Source organism: Emys orbicularis, chromosome 3 (genome assembly GCF_028017835.1).
Source record: "Emys orbicularis isolate rEmyOrb1 chromosome 3, rEmyOrb1.hap1, whole genome shotgun sequence".
NCBI classification, from domain to species: Eukaryota; Metazoa; Chordata; order Testudines; family Emydidae; genus Emys; species Emys orbicularis.
In genome coordinates, this window is record NC_088685.1 from 172,929,361 (window position 1) to 172,946,879 (window position 17,519).

Here is a 17,519-nt window from a genome sequence, read left to right on the forward strand (position 1 = left end):
ATAGAGATGATAATAGCAAATGCCAGTACTTACATCCCTACCTCCCCAGGGGTTGAGAGGGTTAACTGGTATATGTTTGTAAAGATGGAATCACTGTATAAATATTATTTATCTTTTGAGTTTGGGGCTCTCATCACCTCTGCATGTGAGTCTTTCCCAGGGGCAGCTCTTTCAAATTACACTACTGCACAGTTAAATAGTAGGGGACATTTTTCAAAGGCACAAAGGAGAATGAAGCTTTCCATGGGAGTGGGGCACTGAACTAATTTATGCCTTTGATAACTTCCCTCTGTAAGCTTTCCTTAAACAATGTTACCTCCTTGGAGTTAGTAGCATCATTTTCAAAGCAAGTGGACTCTTTCCTAATGCTTCCCTGCCCAGGCTCTTCCTTAAAATCCTTTACCAACAGGGTAGTAGCCATTGATCTTTAAATGCAGGTCCCAGTAGTTATTTTATGTGTCATCCTGGTTTCGAGACCAAGAAGGACTCAACTACCAAATGCACTAGTGCAGGGATATCAAATGCCTTGGTCCATAAAAAACTCATTAATATTGTCAAGAAAGACATGCTCCAGAGCGAGTGCTAATACAATTTAAACTTCAAAGGTTATATGCCAAGTTATATTGCTTGATTATATGTTCAGTGAATGTTTAGTGGTCTGATGGTACATCCACCCACAGTAATCCCCTGTCACTACCCAGTGCTATTTAGGAGTTTTGTTAGGTCACATTTAACACATTTTTTTTTAACTTATGTGCTGAATGTCATGCGGGAGGTGATATACTGCAGATATTGCATTTAAAGAGCATTTGAACCACTTCTGAAAGTAGCTGATCGCCACTACTAAAGGCTAGTTGCACTTAACCAATGTGATCCTGTCTAAGGAGGAAAGGTGACAAAGCCAGGCTTACTTGTGGTCAAACCTCGCAAAGAACTCACACAGTCTCATCCTATCTCTAGCTTCTGTCTTGCCCTAGTGCGAGACCCAATATAAGGAAGGCAGAGATGGGGAATCCTTCAAGAATGGAAAGTGTGTGAGAGGACCTTTGTTGTCTCAAAAGGACGTGGTCCTAAGTTAATTGCAACCAGCCTGCACACTATTAAACATGGCAGTCCCTATTTACACTCAGTGCTAACTCACGGTTAACATCATGTAAGTTAGCACTGGGAAATGATATTCTGTTCTAACACATGTTGATAAGCTCAATACAGAGGAAAAGCCTTACTCCTAGTGGAGCAATAACTTCATATCCAAGAAGCCAGATTTCCAAGGGCAATGAGGTAGATGCCAAAGTTGTAGTAGTTTTGCTATGATTGATTAGGGAAGCCAAACTACAGGAGCAAAAGTAGAGGCAGTGTGAAAATGGGAACTTAAAGTTACTCAACTCAGCCTTTGTATACAGATCTGAGCAAGTAGAATGGGGTTTCTTTTCTCTCTGGCCTGCTGGGCCTTGGGAGGTGGAGGTAACATCCTTGAAAAGTTCTCATCCTGGGAGCTGTCATGGTCTGCCCCAAACCATGGGCTGCACAAGCCCTGGTGATCCATCAGCTACACGCTCTTCTTGTAGGTGAGTCGCCTCAGCAAGCAGCTGGGACATAGCAACTTGTCAGCCACCTTGACCGAATCCTGCACCTGATACAAATCGAACCCACTAAATGTGGAAAAACTCAAATGAAACAGCCCTTGGTGGTGATTTTTTGTGTAGTGTGATAATGAGGCTAAAAATGAAACTCACGAACAGCAAGATGTGTTAAATTCAGTACATGTGAACCAACCCCTAGGCATCAAAATCCTTGAGGGGAGTCCGTTGAGAAGTGCAAAATGCTCAGTAGTTCTCAGGGGTCCCTTAGCAGAAGGAACAAGCTATTGTAATGCAGATTTCCCCAACTTCCTCACAAGATTTCACAGACTGTGTCTCCTCTGCAAGCCTCAGAGGGAGCAGTATTTCAACTGTCCCCACTGGATTAAAAGAGAAGACTTGACTAATAAAATAGGCTGTGCACCTAGAGAATTATTTTCCAGTAGACAGCAGAATGGCTGACAGGAGAGTGAGCTATTGCACTCTATTGGGAGAGGGGATGAGTATCAGTATAAGAAGACAGTAGAAAGCGACGCCATACTGTGCAGCTCCATCCCTTTACTCTTCACAACTACATTAGACAGACAGTTCCACAAAACTCTAGGGGGCATGCCTACGGATAACGAATGAGAGAAGCAACTGGCCCCAGGGGCAGACTCCACGGAAGATAGTTAACTTTGGAAATATATGAAGGTATGCAGGGGCAGGAGGTGGCATTTTCTAGTGTGATGAATGACTAAGTCTGCCTTAGTTTTTTATAGTTAAGCTGTTTTTCCTTTGACCTGTGTTAAGCAGATTAATTCAACTAAGCTGCTTTTAGTTCTCAGATGTGAAATAGATATGTGAGCACAGCTCTACGTGCCATCTGTAATCAAGGCAGAACTGATTAGCATAATCTTACAGATACAATTATCATCAAGGATGACGTGTGTTGTTTTAACTCAAAACCAAGTATTTGGGGGAGGAGGGGTTGTGTGTGAGATCTGGACAACCACATTTTTCAGATCCTTCCCGGCACTTGTTGAATACATATATTGCAATGGGCACACCCAGCCTGCCTGCTGCTTAGGATTGTTTTGAAAAACATGGCACCAATTTCACATGAACCTTCATAGGTGTCAAGTGCAGTAGCAGGTACCTGAATTTTAATTCAGCCTCATAATCAATAACAGCTAAGCACTGTCTTCATCATTGCATTTTCTACCATGCAACGACAAGGGATGTGGTAACTTCACACGTTCAAAGGGCATCTGATTTACACAAGTGCCCACTAGTCTATGGCCCCGCTCCTTTGGTATAAAAATGGCAATGTGTTATTTGGGGAATCTGGAGAAATTCTTCCCCTCCCAACCTATCTGTTTCCTAACTCTGAACATTCACTAATTTCCAGGCAAGAGAATGCATCTCCCTCTCATCTCCATATTGCTCTGTGGTTTGCATGATCAGGTTACTGCTTACTAACTAATGTGTTTACCTCGGTCTGTGGCTCCAAACCTCTGGTAGCTTCCTCTCCTCTAAGAGTTTCATGAATAAATTGCTTGTAAAATGGCAACCTGATGCTGCCACTTGTGATGCACTTGGACTCAGACCTGCTCGTGGTGGCACATGGGTATGGGAGAAGGGATGCACTCGGGACCTCTACAGGCCAAGCAAGGACTATCAGTCTTGGTGCCAAACCCCTAGAACTTCTGCTGCAGATGGTCACGGATGTTGCCCTAGGGCACAGAGTCTGGAATCCTACTGATAAATACATGAAGGTAGTCCAAGATTCTGATGCCGTGTATGTTGGTGCATGGCATGTGGGACAGATGGGAACGCTCACATATTTTAATTAGTGACTTTCCTTAAATTGGCCTGATTATAGGAATTTTTGAAATAGGAAAGGGAGCCCCTGAGAGATTGGTGCTGAAGAAAACCTATTTATTCCTCATACAGGGGAGACATTGTTTAAGAACTCTTCACGCTTCCCTGTAGATTACTACCCCACACTACATAATGATGTCCAGCTCAAGAGACAGTGACCACAAGTAGCAAGACTTGGAAGAATTCCTCAAGCATACTAACTACATGAAAGCAATTATTACAGAGGGAAGACAAAGTCATCGCACTATCTATGGATATATAATGACAAGCTACAATAGGATAGGCATAAGTGACAGTTTCATTAGGTTATGAGAAGTTTTGATATAAAGTAACCCAAACCTCTGCCTATATGTTGAACTGAAATAATACCTCAAAGGTTAGGAAAAGTTTGGTTGCAGACTCCTTGATCTTCCTTGATCGAAGCCTAACATGGTGTAAATGTGTCCACAATCTATTCAAATGATCCCTCTAGCTAGCATACACCAAATGCCATTAGAAGGAAGTGTGATAACTAGTTACTGAAGCAAAATTAAAGTTGTATTTCAGATTATTAAACTGTTGGCATTTGCACATTCCATTAAACACGAGTGACAGTAAGAATTTTAGGATGAAAGTATGGTAAATGAGAAACAGATCTAATCCTTCCTGTGGTTAAATTTTTTTTATAAAATTGGTGTTTCTCCATGGCCTCTGATACAGCATAAACAAAACAAAAAAATTCTTTTATATAGCAAAAAATAATTCTGCAAGTCACATATGTTCATCAATCTTCCTTAAAGAAGGAGTTTTATTATTAAAACAGAAAAGGATATACAGCAACACTAGACAGTACAAAGCACTAAAACATACACCACACAGACGGATACTGCTCTGGAATGAGGCATGGGCTAGATGACCTACTAGATTATTTTCGACTCTGAGTGTAAGGTATGTTATTTATGCATACAAGTTACTATACATCCTACATTAGATCAATGGATTCCCAATCTATGTGGTTGGAGAACAGATACATGGTTTTTCACCCTAGTATTAACTATAAAGGGTTAAGCATGGGATTTTTCAAAAGCTCTCAGCAATGGCTTAACTCTGCTCCAATAGTTAGACTGATGTTAGGTGCTTTTGAAAAATCCCACCTTCAGGGCATTCCTTTTTGGTAGTGGTTGCAGTGATCCTCTGCTGAAATTTTTCCTGTCATGCCCCCCCTTACCAGTAATGGAATCTGCCCATGCCTCACCCCTTACTGAACAGCCATGACTTCCTCAGCAGCGGAGCTTGGGCTGAAGGTAGAGCTGGGGATGTGGGAGGAGCTGGGGTTAGAGGCAGAGTTGGCCTAGGGATGGAGCAGAGCTGGGGGTGGGCCCGGAACTGGGTTTGAGATGGAGCGGAGCTGCGTCTGGGGCTGGTGTGGAACTGCGGTTGGGGCCGGAGTTGAGCTGGGGGCAGAGCGGGGCTGGGGGGCACTCCCTCCCCGTCCTCCATGGGGGCTGGCACGGGCCCTGCCGCACACATACCTGACAGGTTTCAGAGTAGCAGCCGTGTTAGTCTGTATCCGCAAAAAGAACAGGAGTACTTGTGGCACTTTAGAGACTAACAAATTTATTAGAGCATAAGCTTTCGTGGGCTACAACCCACTTCTTCGGATGCATATAGTGAAACATATATTGAGGAGATATATATACACACACATACAGAGAGCATGAACAGGTGGGAGTTGTCTTACCAACTCTGAGAGGCCAATTCAGTAAGAGAAAAAAAACTTTTGAAGTGATAATCAAGATGGCTCAGTACAGACATTTTGATAAGAAGCAAGTGTGAAAATACTTACAAGGGGAGATAGATGCAATGTTTGTAATGGCTCAGCCATTCCCAGTCTTTATTTAATCCTGTGTTGATTGTGTCTAGTTTGCATATCAATTCCAGCTCAGCAGTCTCTCGTTGGAGTCTGTTTTTGAAGTTTTTCTGTTTTAAGATAGCCACCCGCAGGTCTGTCATAGAATGGCCAGACAGGTTAAAGTGTTCTCCCACTGGTTTTTGAGTATTATGATTCCTGATGTCAGATTTGTGTCCATTAATTCTTTTGCGTAGAGACTGTCCGGTTTGGCCAATGTACATGGCAGAGGGGCATTGCTGGCACATGATGGCATATATCACATTGGTAGATGTGCAGGTGAACGAGCCCCTGATGGTATGGCTGATGTGATTACGCCCTATGATGATGTCACTTGAATAGATATGTGGACAGAGTTGGCATCGGGCTTTGTTAAAGCATCTGCTAAAAAAACTCCCTGACAAAGCACAGGAACAAATCTGTACAGACACATGCCTAGAACCCCGACCAGGGACATTCTATTTGCTACCCAAGATCCATAAACCTGGAAATCCTGGACGCCCCATCATCTCAGGCATTGGCACCCTAACATCAGGCTTGTCTGGTTATGTGGACTCTCTCCTCAGACCCTACGCTACCAGCACTCCTAGCTATCTTCGAGACACCACTGACTTCCTGAGGAAACTACAATCCATCGGTGATCTTCCAGAAAACACCATCCTGGCCACTATGGACATAGAAGCCCTCTACACCAATATTCCACACAAAGATGGACTACAAGCTATCAGGAACAGTAACCCCGATAATGTCACAGCTAACCTGGTGGCTGAACTCTGTGACTTTGTCCTCACCCACAACTATTTCACATTTGGGGACAATATATACCTTCAAGTCAGCGGCACTGCTATGGGTACCCGCATGGCCCCACAGTATGCCAACATTTTTATGGCTGACTTAGAACAACGCTTCCTTAGCTCTCGTCCCCTAACGCCCCTACTCTACTTGCGCTACATTGATGACATCTTCATCATCTGGACCCATGGAAAAGAAGCCCTTGAGGAATTCCACCATGATTTCAATAATTTCCATCCCACCATCAACCTCAGCCTAGATCAATCCACACAAGCGGTCCATTTCCTGGACACTACTGTGCTAATAAGTGATGGTCACATAAATACCACCCTATACCGGAAACCTACTGACCGCTACACTTACCTACATGCCTCTAGCTTCCATCCAGGACACACCACACGATCCATTGTCTACAGCCAAGTTCTAAGATATAACCGCATTTGCTCCAATCCCTCAGATAGAGACAAGCACCTACAAGATCTCTATCAAGCATTCTTAAAACTACAATACCCACCTGCTGAAGTGAAAAAACAGATTGACAGAGCCAGACGAGTACCCAGAAGTCACCTCCTACAAGACAGGGCCAACAAAGAAAATAACAGAACACCACTAGCTGTCACCTTCAGCCCCCAACTAAAACCTCTCCAGCGCATCATCAGAGATCTACAACCTATCCTGAAAGATGATCCTTTACTCTCACAGATCTTGGGAGACAGACCTGTCCTCGCTTACAGACAACCCCCCAACCTAAAGCAAATACTCACCAGCAACCACACATCACTGAACAAAAACACTGACCCAGGAACCTATCCTTGTAACAAAGCCCAATGCCAACTCTGTCCACATATCTATTCAAGTGACATCACCATAGGGCCTAATCACATCAGCCATACCATCAGGGGCTCGTTCACCTGCACATCTACCAATGTGATATATGCCATCATGTGCCAGCAATGCCCCTCTGCCATGTACATTGGCCAAACCGGACAGTCTCTACGCAAAAGAATTAATGGACACAAATCTGACATCAGGAATCATAATACTCAAAAACCAGTGGGAGAACACTTTAACCTGTCTGGCCATTCTATGATAGACCTGCGGGTGGCTATCTTAAAACAGAAAAACTTCAAAAACAGACTCCAACGAGAGACTGCTGAGCTGGAATTGATATGCAAACTAGACACAATCAACACAGGATTAAATAAAGACTGGGAATGGCTGAGCCATTACAAACATTGCATCTATCTCCCCTTGTAAGTATTTTCACACTTGCTTCTTATCAAACTGTCTGTACTGAGCCATCTTGATTATCACTTCAAAAGTTTTTTTTCTCTTACTTAATTGGCCTCTCAGAGTTGGTAAGACAACTCCCACCTGTTCATGTTCTCTGTATGTGTGTGTATATATATATCCTCAATATATGTTTCACTCTATATGCATCCGAAGAAGTGGGTTGTAGCCCACGAAAGCTTATGCTCTAATAAATTTGTTAGTCTCTAAAGTGCCACAAGTACTCCTGTTCTTTTTACACATACCTGAATGTTCCTCTGTGCGCCACACAGTTTGGGGACCACTGAGATAGAGAAATGGCTAAAAAAGCAAAATCTTTTATTCTTTTGTACATGTTTTCAGGCTGTACTTTCAATAGCTGGGTATTATTTTGAGATATAATGTATGGAGGGCAATTTGGGTAGAATTCTGGTTTTCCAAATTGTGCAGTGGACGAACAGGATGCACTCTTTTGTTTGCAATGTATTTAAATTTAATCCAGACCAGAAAAAAATAGGAAAAAAGACAAAAAATTCTCTCTTCCTGATAGACATGGGTCCAAGAATGTGAAGTACATATACTAAAATACTCAACAAGTACATACAATTTCAAATACTTCTGATATAAAAATAGTGTCTAATACGACAAAAATACTTTAAGAAATCAGTGTTTACAGTTCAAGTGATTTGTCCATAAACAATTATAAATTAAACTGGCTTCCAGTTTTTTAAATAGTTTGGCAAAGTATATTTGCTGTGGCATATTTTCCTGCAGAGAGAATGGCATGTACATCCACGGCAGAGAAATCAGAATGTCTGTATTCACTGTATGAAAGGTTTTACAAAAACCTGTTCCACTCCCTTCTTAACTCACAGCTCATGATGGCATACCTTTGTATAACTGTGCGCTAATCTACACGGTGTGTGCGATCCCATTCAATTCCAACATGAGAGTAGCAGTACAGGAATCCAAGAACAGACAGGGTTGCCCAGGGCCAGCCTGTGAATAGAAAGAAAGATAATACCAGTCTGAGTAATTAATCTAGTTAATGAATACAGCAAATGGATGGAAATATATCGAGAAACATGTGTCTGCGATTGAACGTTTGATGGGTTTACAGGGATATTTTTGTTGAACATTTAACATGGGAGGTAGAGCCAAGCCACAGAATTTGAAACCAGATCTGACATTTTCCAAATTTCAGAGGTAGTTAGGTTTGGCTTGGTTTGTTATAGATCCAGGCTCTCCCAAACCTCAAGGGGAATGGGTGTAGGGTTTTGGGTTGGTATCATCTCTATGTAATATTCAAAAAACAATGTGCTAAATTAAGTAGGCATGTTATAAACTTGTTTTCTGCGGGTGGCATTCACCCACTGAACTGAACCCTAGTAGAAAATTTAAATTCTAAGTTAATGACGGCACATCCTAAGCACAAGAGAGTACAAAGCCACAACATGATGACCAAGTAGTAACATAAGGATACAGGACAAACTGTGCTGCTCACCAGCAGAAGTCTGGGCATTTACAATTAAATCTTATTAGAATACTCAGATGCTTCCACACAGTCAGTGTCACACACAACTGCAGGAAATCTACAGTGAAATACTTCCTTTTATTTTTTTGGTTCACAGATGTCAGACACCTACCTCCTATATTTTCAAAGAATTTCAAGGGGGAGGTGGGCTAGCTGTACTTCTATTTACCATTCTCTTTAATGATAGTCATGACTCTTGGAGAGACTGTGAGTAGAGCTGTGGAAAGTATTTGAATTGAGACTTGAATTCTTTCAGAATGAACCTTGGGTTTGAGGCTTGACATGTTCCCAAACCCGTGTCTTTTACAACAACACAGCTATCTTGTTTTAGCTGCCTTGTAGAATTCTAGAAAGAACAAAGTAAGTAGTAGTTTTACCTTGAGCTGTTCAAAGCAAACCCTGGGGAGCTGGCGGAGGTGTCTAAGGCCTTGGCTATACTTGCAGCTGTACAGCGCTGTGAGGTAAACCTGTCTTCGTACAGCTGAGTAGGGAAAGTGCTGCAGTCTGTCCACACTGACAGCTGACAGCGCAATGGCGTGGCCACACTTGCAACATTTGCAGCTGTGTTGGGAGCGGTGCATTATGGGCAGCTATCCCAGCATTCATGTGGCTGCAATGTGCTTTTCAAAACGGGGGTGGGGGGACGTGGGGTGGAGTGTGACAGGGAGTGTGGGGGGAGAGAGTGCTTTTTGGAGCGTGTCAGCACTCTATTTTGCAAGTTCCGAACTCCCGGCCCCCTGCTCATTCATTCACTCACTCAAAGCAAACAGCAAACTGTTTGCTTTTTCTCTGTGGTACGAGCTTTGAAACCGGCACTTCCGCATTCCTGCAGCCGGTCACAACAATGGAGAGGATTGGCCACTTGACAAGGTGATCAGTACAGCGCTGCAGGTTGATTCCTGGTACACACTCACAGAGGAGAGTCGTAGCCACTCCGCTGTATCTCTTATGCTTCTCGGAGATGTGGAGTACCTGCAGCGGTGTACCCAGGGAGATACAGCGCTGTACGTGCCTTGCCAGTGTAGCCAGTCAGTGAGTTACAGTGCTGTGGGCGGCTTTACAGCGCTGTAACTCGCAAGTGTAGCCAAGGCCTAAGGTTTATCTTGACCAACTACATACAACATGATATCTATCTTGTAAGACACACTTTTATTTCTAGTGAAGACACAGCCAAAGACAGGCTGTGAGTTTTCATGTAGGTACACCCGGCAAATCCCACTCAGCCAACCTCCTTTCCCCACAAAATTGGGAACTTTCTCTCCATCTCTCCATGGTCTTTATATGTAAATCATTATGTGTTCTCCTTGAAAATTTGAACTCATTTAACTCCCACCTGCAAACAAATCTGTAGGGACTGGATCACTTTCACCCTGAAAAGTGAAACTGCAGGCTTCATACCATCCTAACTACGATGTCCTTGTTTCTCAGTAAAATATAAAACAGAATATAATACTTGAAACTTACATAGTACTTTCCATCTTCCAGACACTTTAGAAATATTAACTGACAGATCTTCACAGCACTCCTGGGGAAAGTGAGGCTCTATTTTTACTGCAAAAAGGTATGTTCTTTTACACTGACATAACGAACTCCCTATAAAATCCTATTGAAAACAAGATACCGTAGTTTCTACCACACTGCAGCTAGTCAACCCCGACCTGGGGTTCACATTGACTAGCTACACTGAGGTAAAAACTACCTGTGCCTTGTCTCCACTAGGATGTTCCATCAAAAGAGCTATCTTGGTGTAAACCCCCCCCCTCTTTTTTGCAATGAACACAAAGCCTGAGGCAGAAGGGTTAAATAGCCACACAGGGCAAGATTTTTAAAGGTATTTAGGTGTTTCAAGATGCCGACAGGGGTGCCAAATGGGATTTTCAAAAGCACCTATCTGTATCTTTAGGAACTTAAATACCTTTACAAATCTGGCCAAGGGAGATTGAGAGCTTACTGAGCCCTACTCATATTCACAGCACAGTACACCACACCCTAAATCAGGGGTAGCCACCCTGTGGCTCCGGAGCCATGCGGCTCTTCAGAAGTTAATATGCGGCTCCTTGTATAGGCACTGACTACAGGGCTGGAGCTACAGGCGCCAACCTTCCAATGTGCGAGGGGGTGCTCACTGCTCAACCCCTGGCTCTGCCACAGCCCCTGCCCCCACTCCTCCCCCCAGAGCCTCCTGCAAGCCAGGAAACAGCTGATCCGGATGTGCAGGAGGGAGGGGAAGGCACTGCCGGTGGGTGGGAGGCACTGGGAGCGGGTGGGGGGGGGAGCTGATGGGGAGCTGCTGATGTATTACTGTGGCTCTTTGGCAATGTACATTGGTAAATTCTGGCTCTTTCTTAGGCCTGGTCTACACTACAAGTTTAGGTCGACTTTAGCAGCGTTAAATCGAATTAAGCCTGGACACGTTCACACGACGAAGCCCTTTCTTTCGACTTAAAGGGCCCTTTAAACCGGTTTCTTTACTCCACCTCCGACGAGGGGATTAGCGATAAAATCGGCCTTAGCGGGTCGGAATTGGGGTAGTGTGGATGGAATTTGACGTTATTGGTCTCCGGGAGCTATCCCACAGTGCTTCATTGTGACCGCTCTGGACAGCACTCTCAACTCAGATGCACTGACCAGGTAGACAGGAAAAGCCCCGCGAACGTTTGAATTTCATTTCCTGTTTGCTCAGCGTGGAGAGCACAGGTGACCACGCAGAGCTCATCAGCACAGGTAACCGTGATGGAGTCCCAGGATCGCAAAAGAGCTCCAGCATGGACAGAACGGGAGGTACGGGATCTGCTCGCCATATGGGGAGATGCATCAGTGCTAGCTGAACTCCGTAGCAGTAAACGAAATGGCAAAATATTAGAAAAGGTCTCCAAGGCCATGAAGGACAGAGGCCATAACAGGGACGCACAGCAGTGCCGCGTGAAAATTAAGGAGCTAAGGCAAGCCTACCACAAAGCCAGAGAAGCAAACGGAAGGTCCGGGGCAGAGCCACAAACATGCCGCTTCTACGCGGAGCTGCCTGCCATTCTAGGGGGTGCAGCCACCACTACCCCAACCGTGTGCTATGACTCCCTCACTGGAGAAACACACAGGGAAGCGGGTTCGGGGTACGAGGAAGATGAGGATGGAGATAATGTAGATAGCTCACAGCAGCAAGGAAGCGGAGAAACCGGTTTCCCCAACAGCCAGGATATGTTTATCACCCTGGACCTGGAACCAGTAACCCCTGAACTCACCCAAGGCGTGCTCCCATCCCCTGAGGGCGCACAGGGGACCTCTGGTGAGAGGTACCTTTGTAAATATTACACATGGTTTAAAAGCAAGCGTGTTTAATGATTAATGATTAATTTGCCCTGGCAATCGCGGCCAGTACAGCTACTGGAAAAGTCTGTTAACGTGTATGGGGATGGAGCGGAAATCCTCCAGGGACATCTCCAGAAAACTCTCCTGGATGTACTCCCAAAGCCTTTGCAAAAGGTTTCTGGGGAGGGCTGCCTTATCCCGTCCGCCATGGTAGGACACTCTACCACGCCAGGCCAGTAGCACGTAGTCTGGAATCATTGCATAACAAAGCATGGCAGCGTATGGTCCCGGTGTTTGCTGGCATGCAGACAACATCCATTCCTTATCGCTCTTTGTTATCCTCAGGAGAGTGATATCATTCACGGTCACCTGGTTGAAATGGGGCGATTTTATTAAGGGGACATTCAGAGGTGCCCCTTCCTGCTCTGCTGAACAGAAATATTCCCCGCTGTTAGCCACGCGGTGGGGGGGAGGGGTGAAGTGATCATCCCAGAGAATTGGGTGTGTGTGGGGGAGGGGAGTTAGTTGGGTTTGTGCTGCATGTTAACCCGGAAACCGCAGCCCCTCCTTTTACATTGCAAACCCATTTTAAATGGCCAACCCAACGGGTGCTTGGTATGGGAAATGAGAGCGCTACTGTTTGAAACCATTCCCACATGTTAAGAAGGTTAAAAAAGCCAAAAGACTGTGGCTTACCATGGCTGCCTGCAAGCCGAAATCTGTTGCCTGGCACTGCGTGAGTGATCTCACACAACCAAACCGGCAGGCCCTCAAAATAAGAGGAAAAATGCGACCTTGTAACGAAAGCACATGTGCTGTGTAATGTGAACAGCAAAATTTAACGTGAAAGAGTGTACCCATTGTTCTCTAAAATGTGTCTTTTTTAACCACCTCTCCCTCCTCCTCCACCAGCTGCAAATGTTTCTCCTTCACAGAGGCTAGTGAAGATTAGAAAGAGAAAACGGAGGACGTGGGATGATATGTTCACGGAACTCCAGATGTCCTCCCACGCTGACAGAGCACAGCAGAATGCGTGGAGGCAGTCAATGTCTGACTACAGAAAAGCACAATATGAACGAGAGGAGAGGTGGCGGGCTGAATCGCGGGATGAACAGAGCAAGTTGCGGGCTGAAGATGATAGGTGGCGTCAGCTTGCTGACAGAAGGCAAGAGTCGATGCTCCGGCTGCTGGAGCATCAAACTGATATGCTCCAGCGTATGGTTGAGCTGCAGAAAAGGCAGCAGGAGCAGAGACCGCCGCTACAGCCCCTGTGTAAGCAACAGCCCTCCTCCCCAAGTTCCATAGCCTCCTCACCCAGACGCCCAAGAACATGGTGGGGGGGCCTCCGGCCTCCCAGTCACTCCACCCCAGATGATTGCCCTAGCATCAGAAGGCTGGCCTTCAATAAGAGTTAAAGTTTTAAACTGCAGTGTGTCCTTTTCCTTCCCTCCTCCCCCACCCATCCCGGGCTACCTTGGCAATTATCCCCCTAGTTGTGTGATGAATTAATAAAGAATGCATGAATGTGAAGTAACAATGACTTTATTGCCTCTGCAAGCGGTGCTCGGAGGGGGGAGGGGAGGGTGGGGTGGTTGGCTTACAGGGAAGTAGAGCGAACCGGGTGCGGGGGGGCGGAGGGTTCATCAAGGAGAAACAAACAGAAGTTTCACACCGTAGCCTGGCCAGTCACAAAACTGGTTTTCAAAGCTTCTCTGATGCGCACCGCGCCCTGCTGTGCTCCTCTAACCGCCCTGGTGTCTGGCTGCGCGTAATCAGCGGCCAGGCGATTTGCCTCAACCTCCCACCCCGCCATAAATGTCTCCCCCTTACTCTCACAGATATTGTGGAGCGCACAGCAAGCAGCAATAACAATGGGGATATTCTTTTCGCTGAGGTCTTAGCGAGTCAGTAAGCTGCGCCAGCGCGCTTTTAAACATCCAAATGCACATTCCACCACCATTCGGCACTTGCTCAGCCTGTAGTTGAACAGGTCCTGACTCCTGTCCAGGCTGCCTGTGTACGGCTTCATGAGCCATGGCATTAAGGGGTAGGCTGGGTCCCCAAGGATCACGATAGGCATTTCAACATCCCCAATGGTTATTTTCTGGTCCGGGAAGAAAGTCCCTTCCTCCAGCTTTCGAAACAGAGCAGAGTGCCTGAAGACGCGAGCATCATGTACCTTTCCCGGCCATCCCATGTTGATGTTGGTGAAACGTCCCTTGTGATCCACCAGGGCTTGCAGCAGCATTGAAAAGTACCCCTTGCGGTTTATGTACTCAGTGGCTTGGTGCTCCGGTGACAAGATAGGGATATGGGTTCCGTCTATGGCCCCACCACAGTTTGGGAATCCCATTGCAGCAAAGCCATCCACTATGGCCTGCACGTTTCCCAGAGTCACTACCCTTGATATCACCAGGTCTTTCATTGCCCTGGCTACTTGGATCACAGCAGCCCCCACAGTAGATTTGCCCACTCCAAATTGATTCCCGACTGACCGGTAGCTGTCTGGCGTTGCAAGCTTCCACAGGGCAATCGCCACTCGCTTCTCAACTGTGAGGGCTGCTCTCATCCTGGTATTCTGGCGCTTCAGGGCAGGGGAAAGCAAGTCACAAAGTTCCATGAAAGTGCACTTACGCATGCGAAAGTTTTGCAGCTACTGGGAATCATCCCACACCTGCAGCACGATGCGGTCCCACCAGTCTGTGCTTGTTTCCCGGGCCCAGAATCGGCGTTCCACGGCATGAACCTGCCCCAGTAACACCATGATTTCCACATTGCTGGGGCCTGTGCCTTGTGAGAGGTCTATGTCCATGTCAATTTCCTCATCACTCTCGTCGCCGCGCTGCAATCGCCTCCTCGGCTGGTCCTGGTTTTGCTTTGGCATGTTCTGGCTCTGCATATACTCCAGGACAATGCGCGTGGTGTTCATAGTGCTCATAATTGCCGCGGTGATCTGAGCGGGCTCCATGATCCCAGTGCTAGCTATGGCATCTGGTCTGAAAAAAGGCGCGAAACTAGTATCTGACGGACCAGGGGAAGGAGGGAGAGAGGGAGGGGCGAGTGACGACATGGCGTACAGGTACAGGGAATTAAAATCAACAAAGGTGGCTGTGCATCAGGGAGAAACACAAACAACTGTCACACAGAATGGCCCCCCCCAAAGATTGAACTCAAAACCCTGGGTTTAGCAGGCCGTTGATTTCACGGAGGAAGGGGGAAGCAAATGAATACAGAACAAATCTATTTTTTACATCTTAAGCTGGCAGACGACGGTGCAGCATGACTGATAGCCCTCGGCATCTTCTGGGTGCTTGGCAGCAAATACTGGGCGCTTGGCAGTTAGTGTACTAAGACTGATAGCCACTGCAGTATGCCGACGATGGATACCAGTCGTAATATACTATCTACTGCCAAAAGGCAAGGGGCTGCTGCTGTGTAGCAATGCAGTCCCACATCTGCCGGCACCCAGATGACATATGGTGACGGTGAGCTGAGCTGAGCGGGCTCCATGCTTGGCATGGTATGTTGTCTGCACAGGTAACCCAGGTAAAAAGGCGCGAATCTATTGTCTGCCGTTGCTCTGAAGGAGGGGGAGGGGCCTGACGACATGTACCCAGAACCCCCCGCGACACTGTTTTGCATCATTCGGGCATTGGGATCTCAACCCAGAATTCCAATGGGCAGCGGAGACTGAGGGAACTGTGGGATAGCTACCCATAGTGCAATGCTCCGGAAGTCGACGCTCACCTCGGTACTGTGGACGCGGTCCGCCGACTAGAGCACTTAGAGCATTTTATGTGGGGACACACACAATCGGCTGTATACAACCGATTTCTATAAAACCGGCTTCTATAAATTCGACCTAATTTCGTAGTGTAGACATACCCTCAGGCTCAGGTTAAATTAATAAGGCTTTGGCTACAGAATGATCACAGTGAAAGGCAAAATGGATTGATATGTAGTGAAAACATCTTATAGAGAACATTAATTATAGTAAAAAGAACTAGGAGTACTTGTGGCACCTTAGATACTAACAAATTTATTTGGGAAGTGGGCTTTAGCCCACAAAAGCTTATGCCTAAATAAATTTGTTAGTCTCTAAGGTGCCACAAGGACTCCTCATTCTTTTTGCTGATACAGACTAACACGGCTACCACTCTGAAATTAATTATAGTGAAATTCCACCTGCGGTCAAGTGGAGTGAGTCTTGAATTGTTTCACTTTATTTCAATAGACTTTCACATAGGGTTGCCAACTTTCTACTCGCACAAAACTGAACACCCTTGCCCCACCCCTCCTCTGAGGCCACACCCAGGCCCCGCCCCCACTCACTCCATCCCCCCTTCCTCTGTTGCTCGCTCTCCCCACCCTCACTCACTCGCTCATTTTCACCAGGCTGGCGCAGAGGGTTGGGGTGAGGGCTCTGAGGTGGAGCCAGGGATGAGAGGTTTGGGTTGCAGGAGGGGGCTCCAGGATGGGGGGTGGAGCCGAGGGATTCAGAGTATGGGAGGGGGCTCTGGGCAGGGGGTTGGGGTGTGGGAGAGGGTATGGGTTCTGGGCTGGGAGTGCGGGTTCCAGGGTGGGGCCAGAAATGAGGGGTTCAGGGTGTGGGAGGGGGCTCCAGTTTGGAGCAGGGGGTTGAAGTGCGGGGGGGGGGGGGAGGGGGAGGCTCCAGCTGAGGGTGTGGACTCTGGGGTGGGTCTGGGAATTGGGGGTTTGGGGTGCAGGAGTGTGCTCCGGGCTGGGATCGAGGGGTTCAGAGGATGGGAGGGGGATCAGGCTGAGGCAGGGGGCTGGGGTGCAGGGAGGGTGAGGGCTCTGGCTGGGGGTGTGGTCTCTGGGGTGGGGCCAGGGATGAGGGGTTCAGGGTGTAGGAGGGGGCTCGGGGCACTCCGGCTGGGACTGCAGGCTCTGGGGTGTGGCCAGGGATGAGAGGTTTGGGGGGGGCTTAGGGAAGGGGGTTGGAGCTCAGGGTTGGGGTACGGGCTTGCCTCGGGCGGCTCCCAGTCAGCAGCGCAGCAGGGCTAAGGCAGGCTCCCTGCCTGTCCTAGCTCCTCCCTGCACCACGGAAGCAGCCAGTAGGTCCGGCTCCTATGCGGGGGGACTAGGAGGCTCCACGCGCTGCTCTCGTCTGTAGGCACCGCCCCTGAGCGCCTATTGGCCGGAAGCTGCAGCCAATGGGAGTGCAGAGCTGGTGCTTGGGGCGAGGGCAGCGCATGGAGCCCCGTGGGCCCCCCCGCCTAGGAGCCGGACCTACTGGCCACTTCCAGGGCGCAGCGTGGTGCCA

At 47.2% G+C, this 17,519-nt stretch overlaps 1 protein-coding gene across 4 annotated transcripts in view; it reads right to left on the reverse strand.

Annotated features, from left to right (window-relative positions):
* Window positions 1–8,299: 8,299 nt before the first annotated feature.
* HHAT (hedgehog acyltransferase) overlaps window positions 8,300–17,519 on the reverse strand; it is a 345,313-nt gene continuing 336,093 nt past the window's right edge. For all 4 annotated transcript variants that reach the window (XM_065401658.1, XM_065401657.1, XM_065401656.1 and 1 more), the window contains one exon: window positions 8,300–8,391. In XM_065401658.1, the coding sequence (XP_065257730.1) occupies window positions 8,300–8,391 (92 nt within the window). The remainder of the gene's footprint in view (window positions 8,392–17,519) is intronic.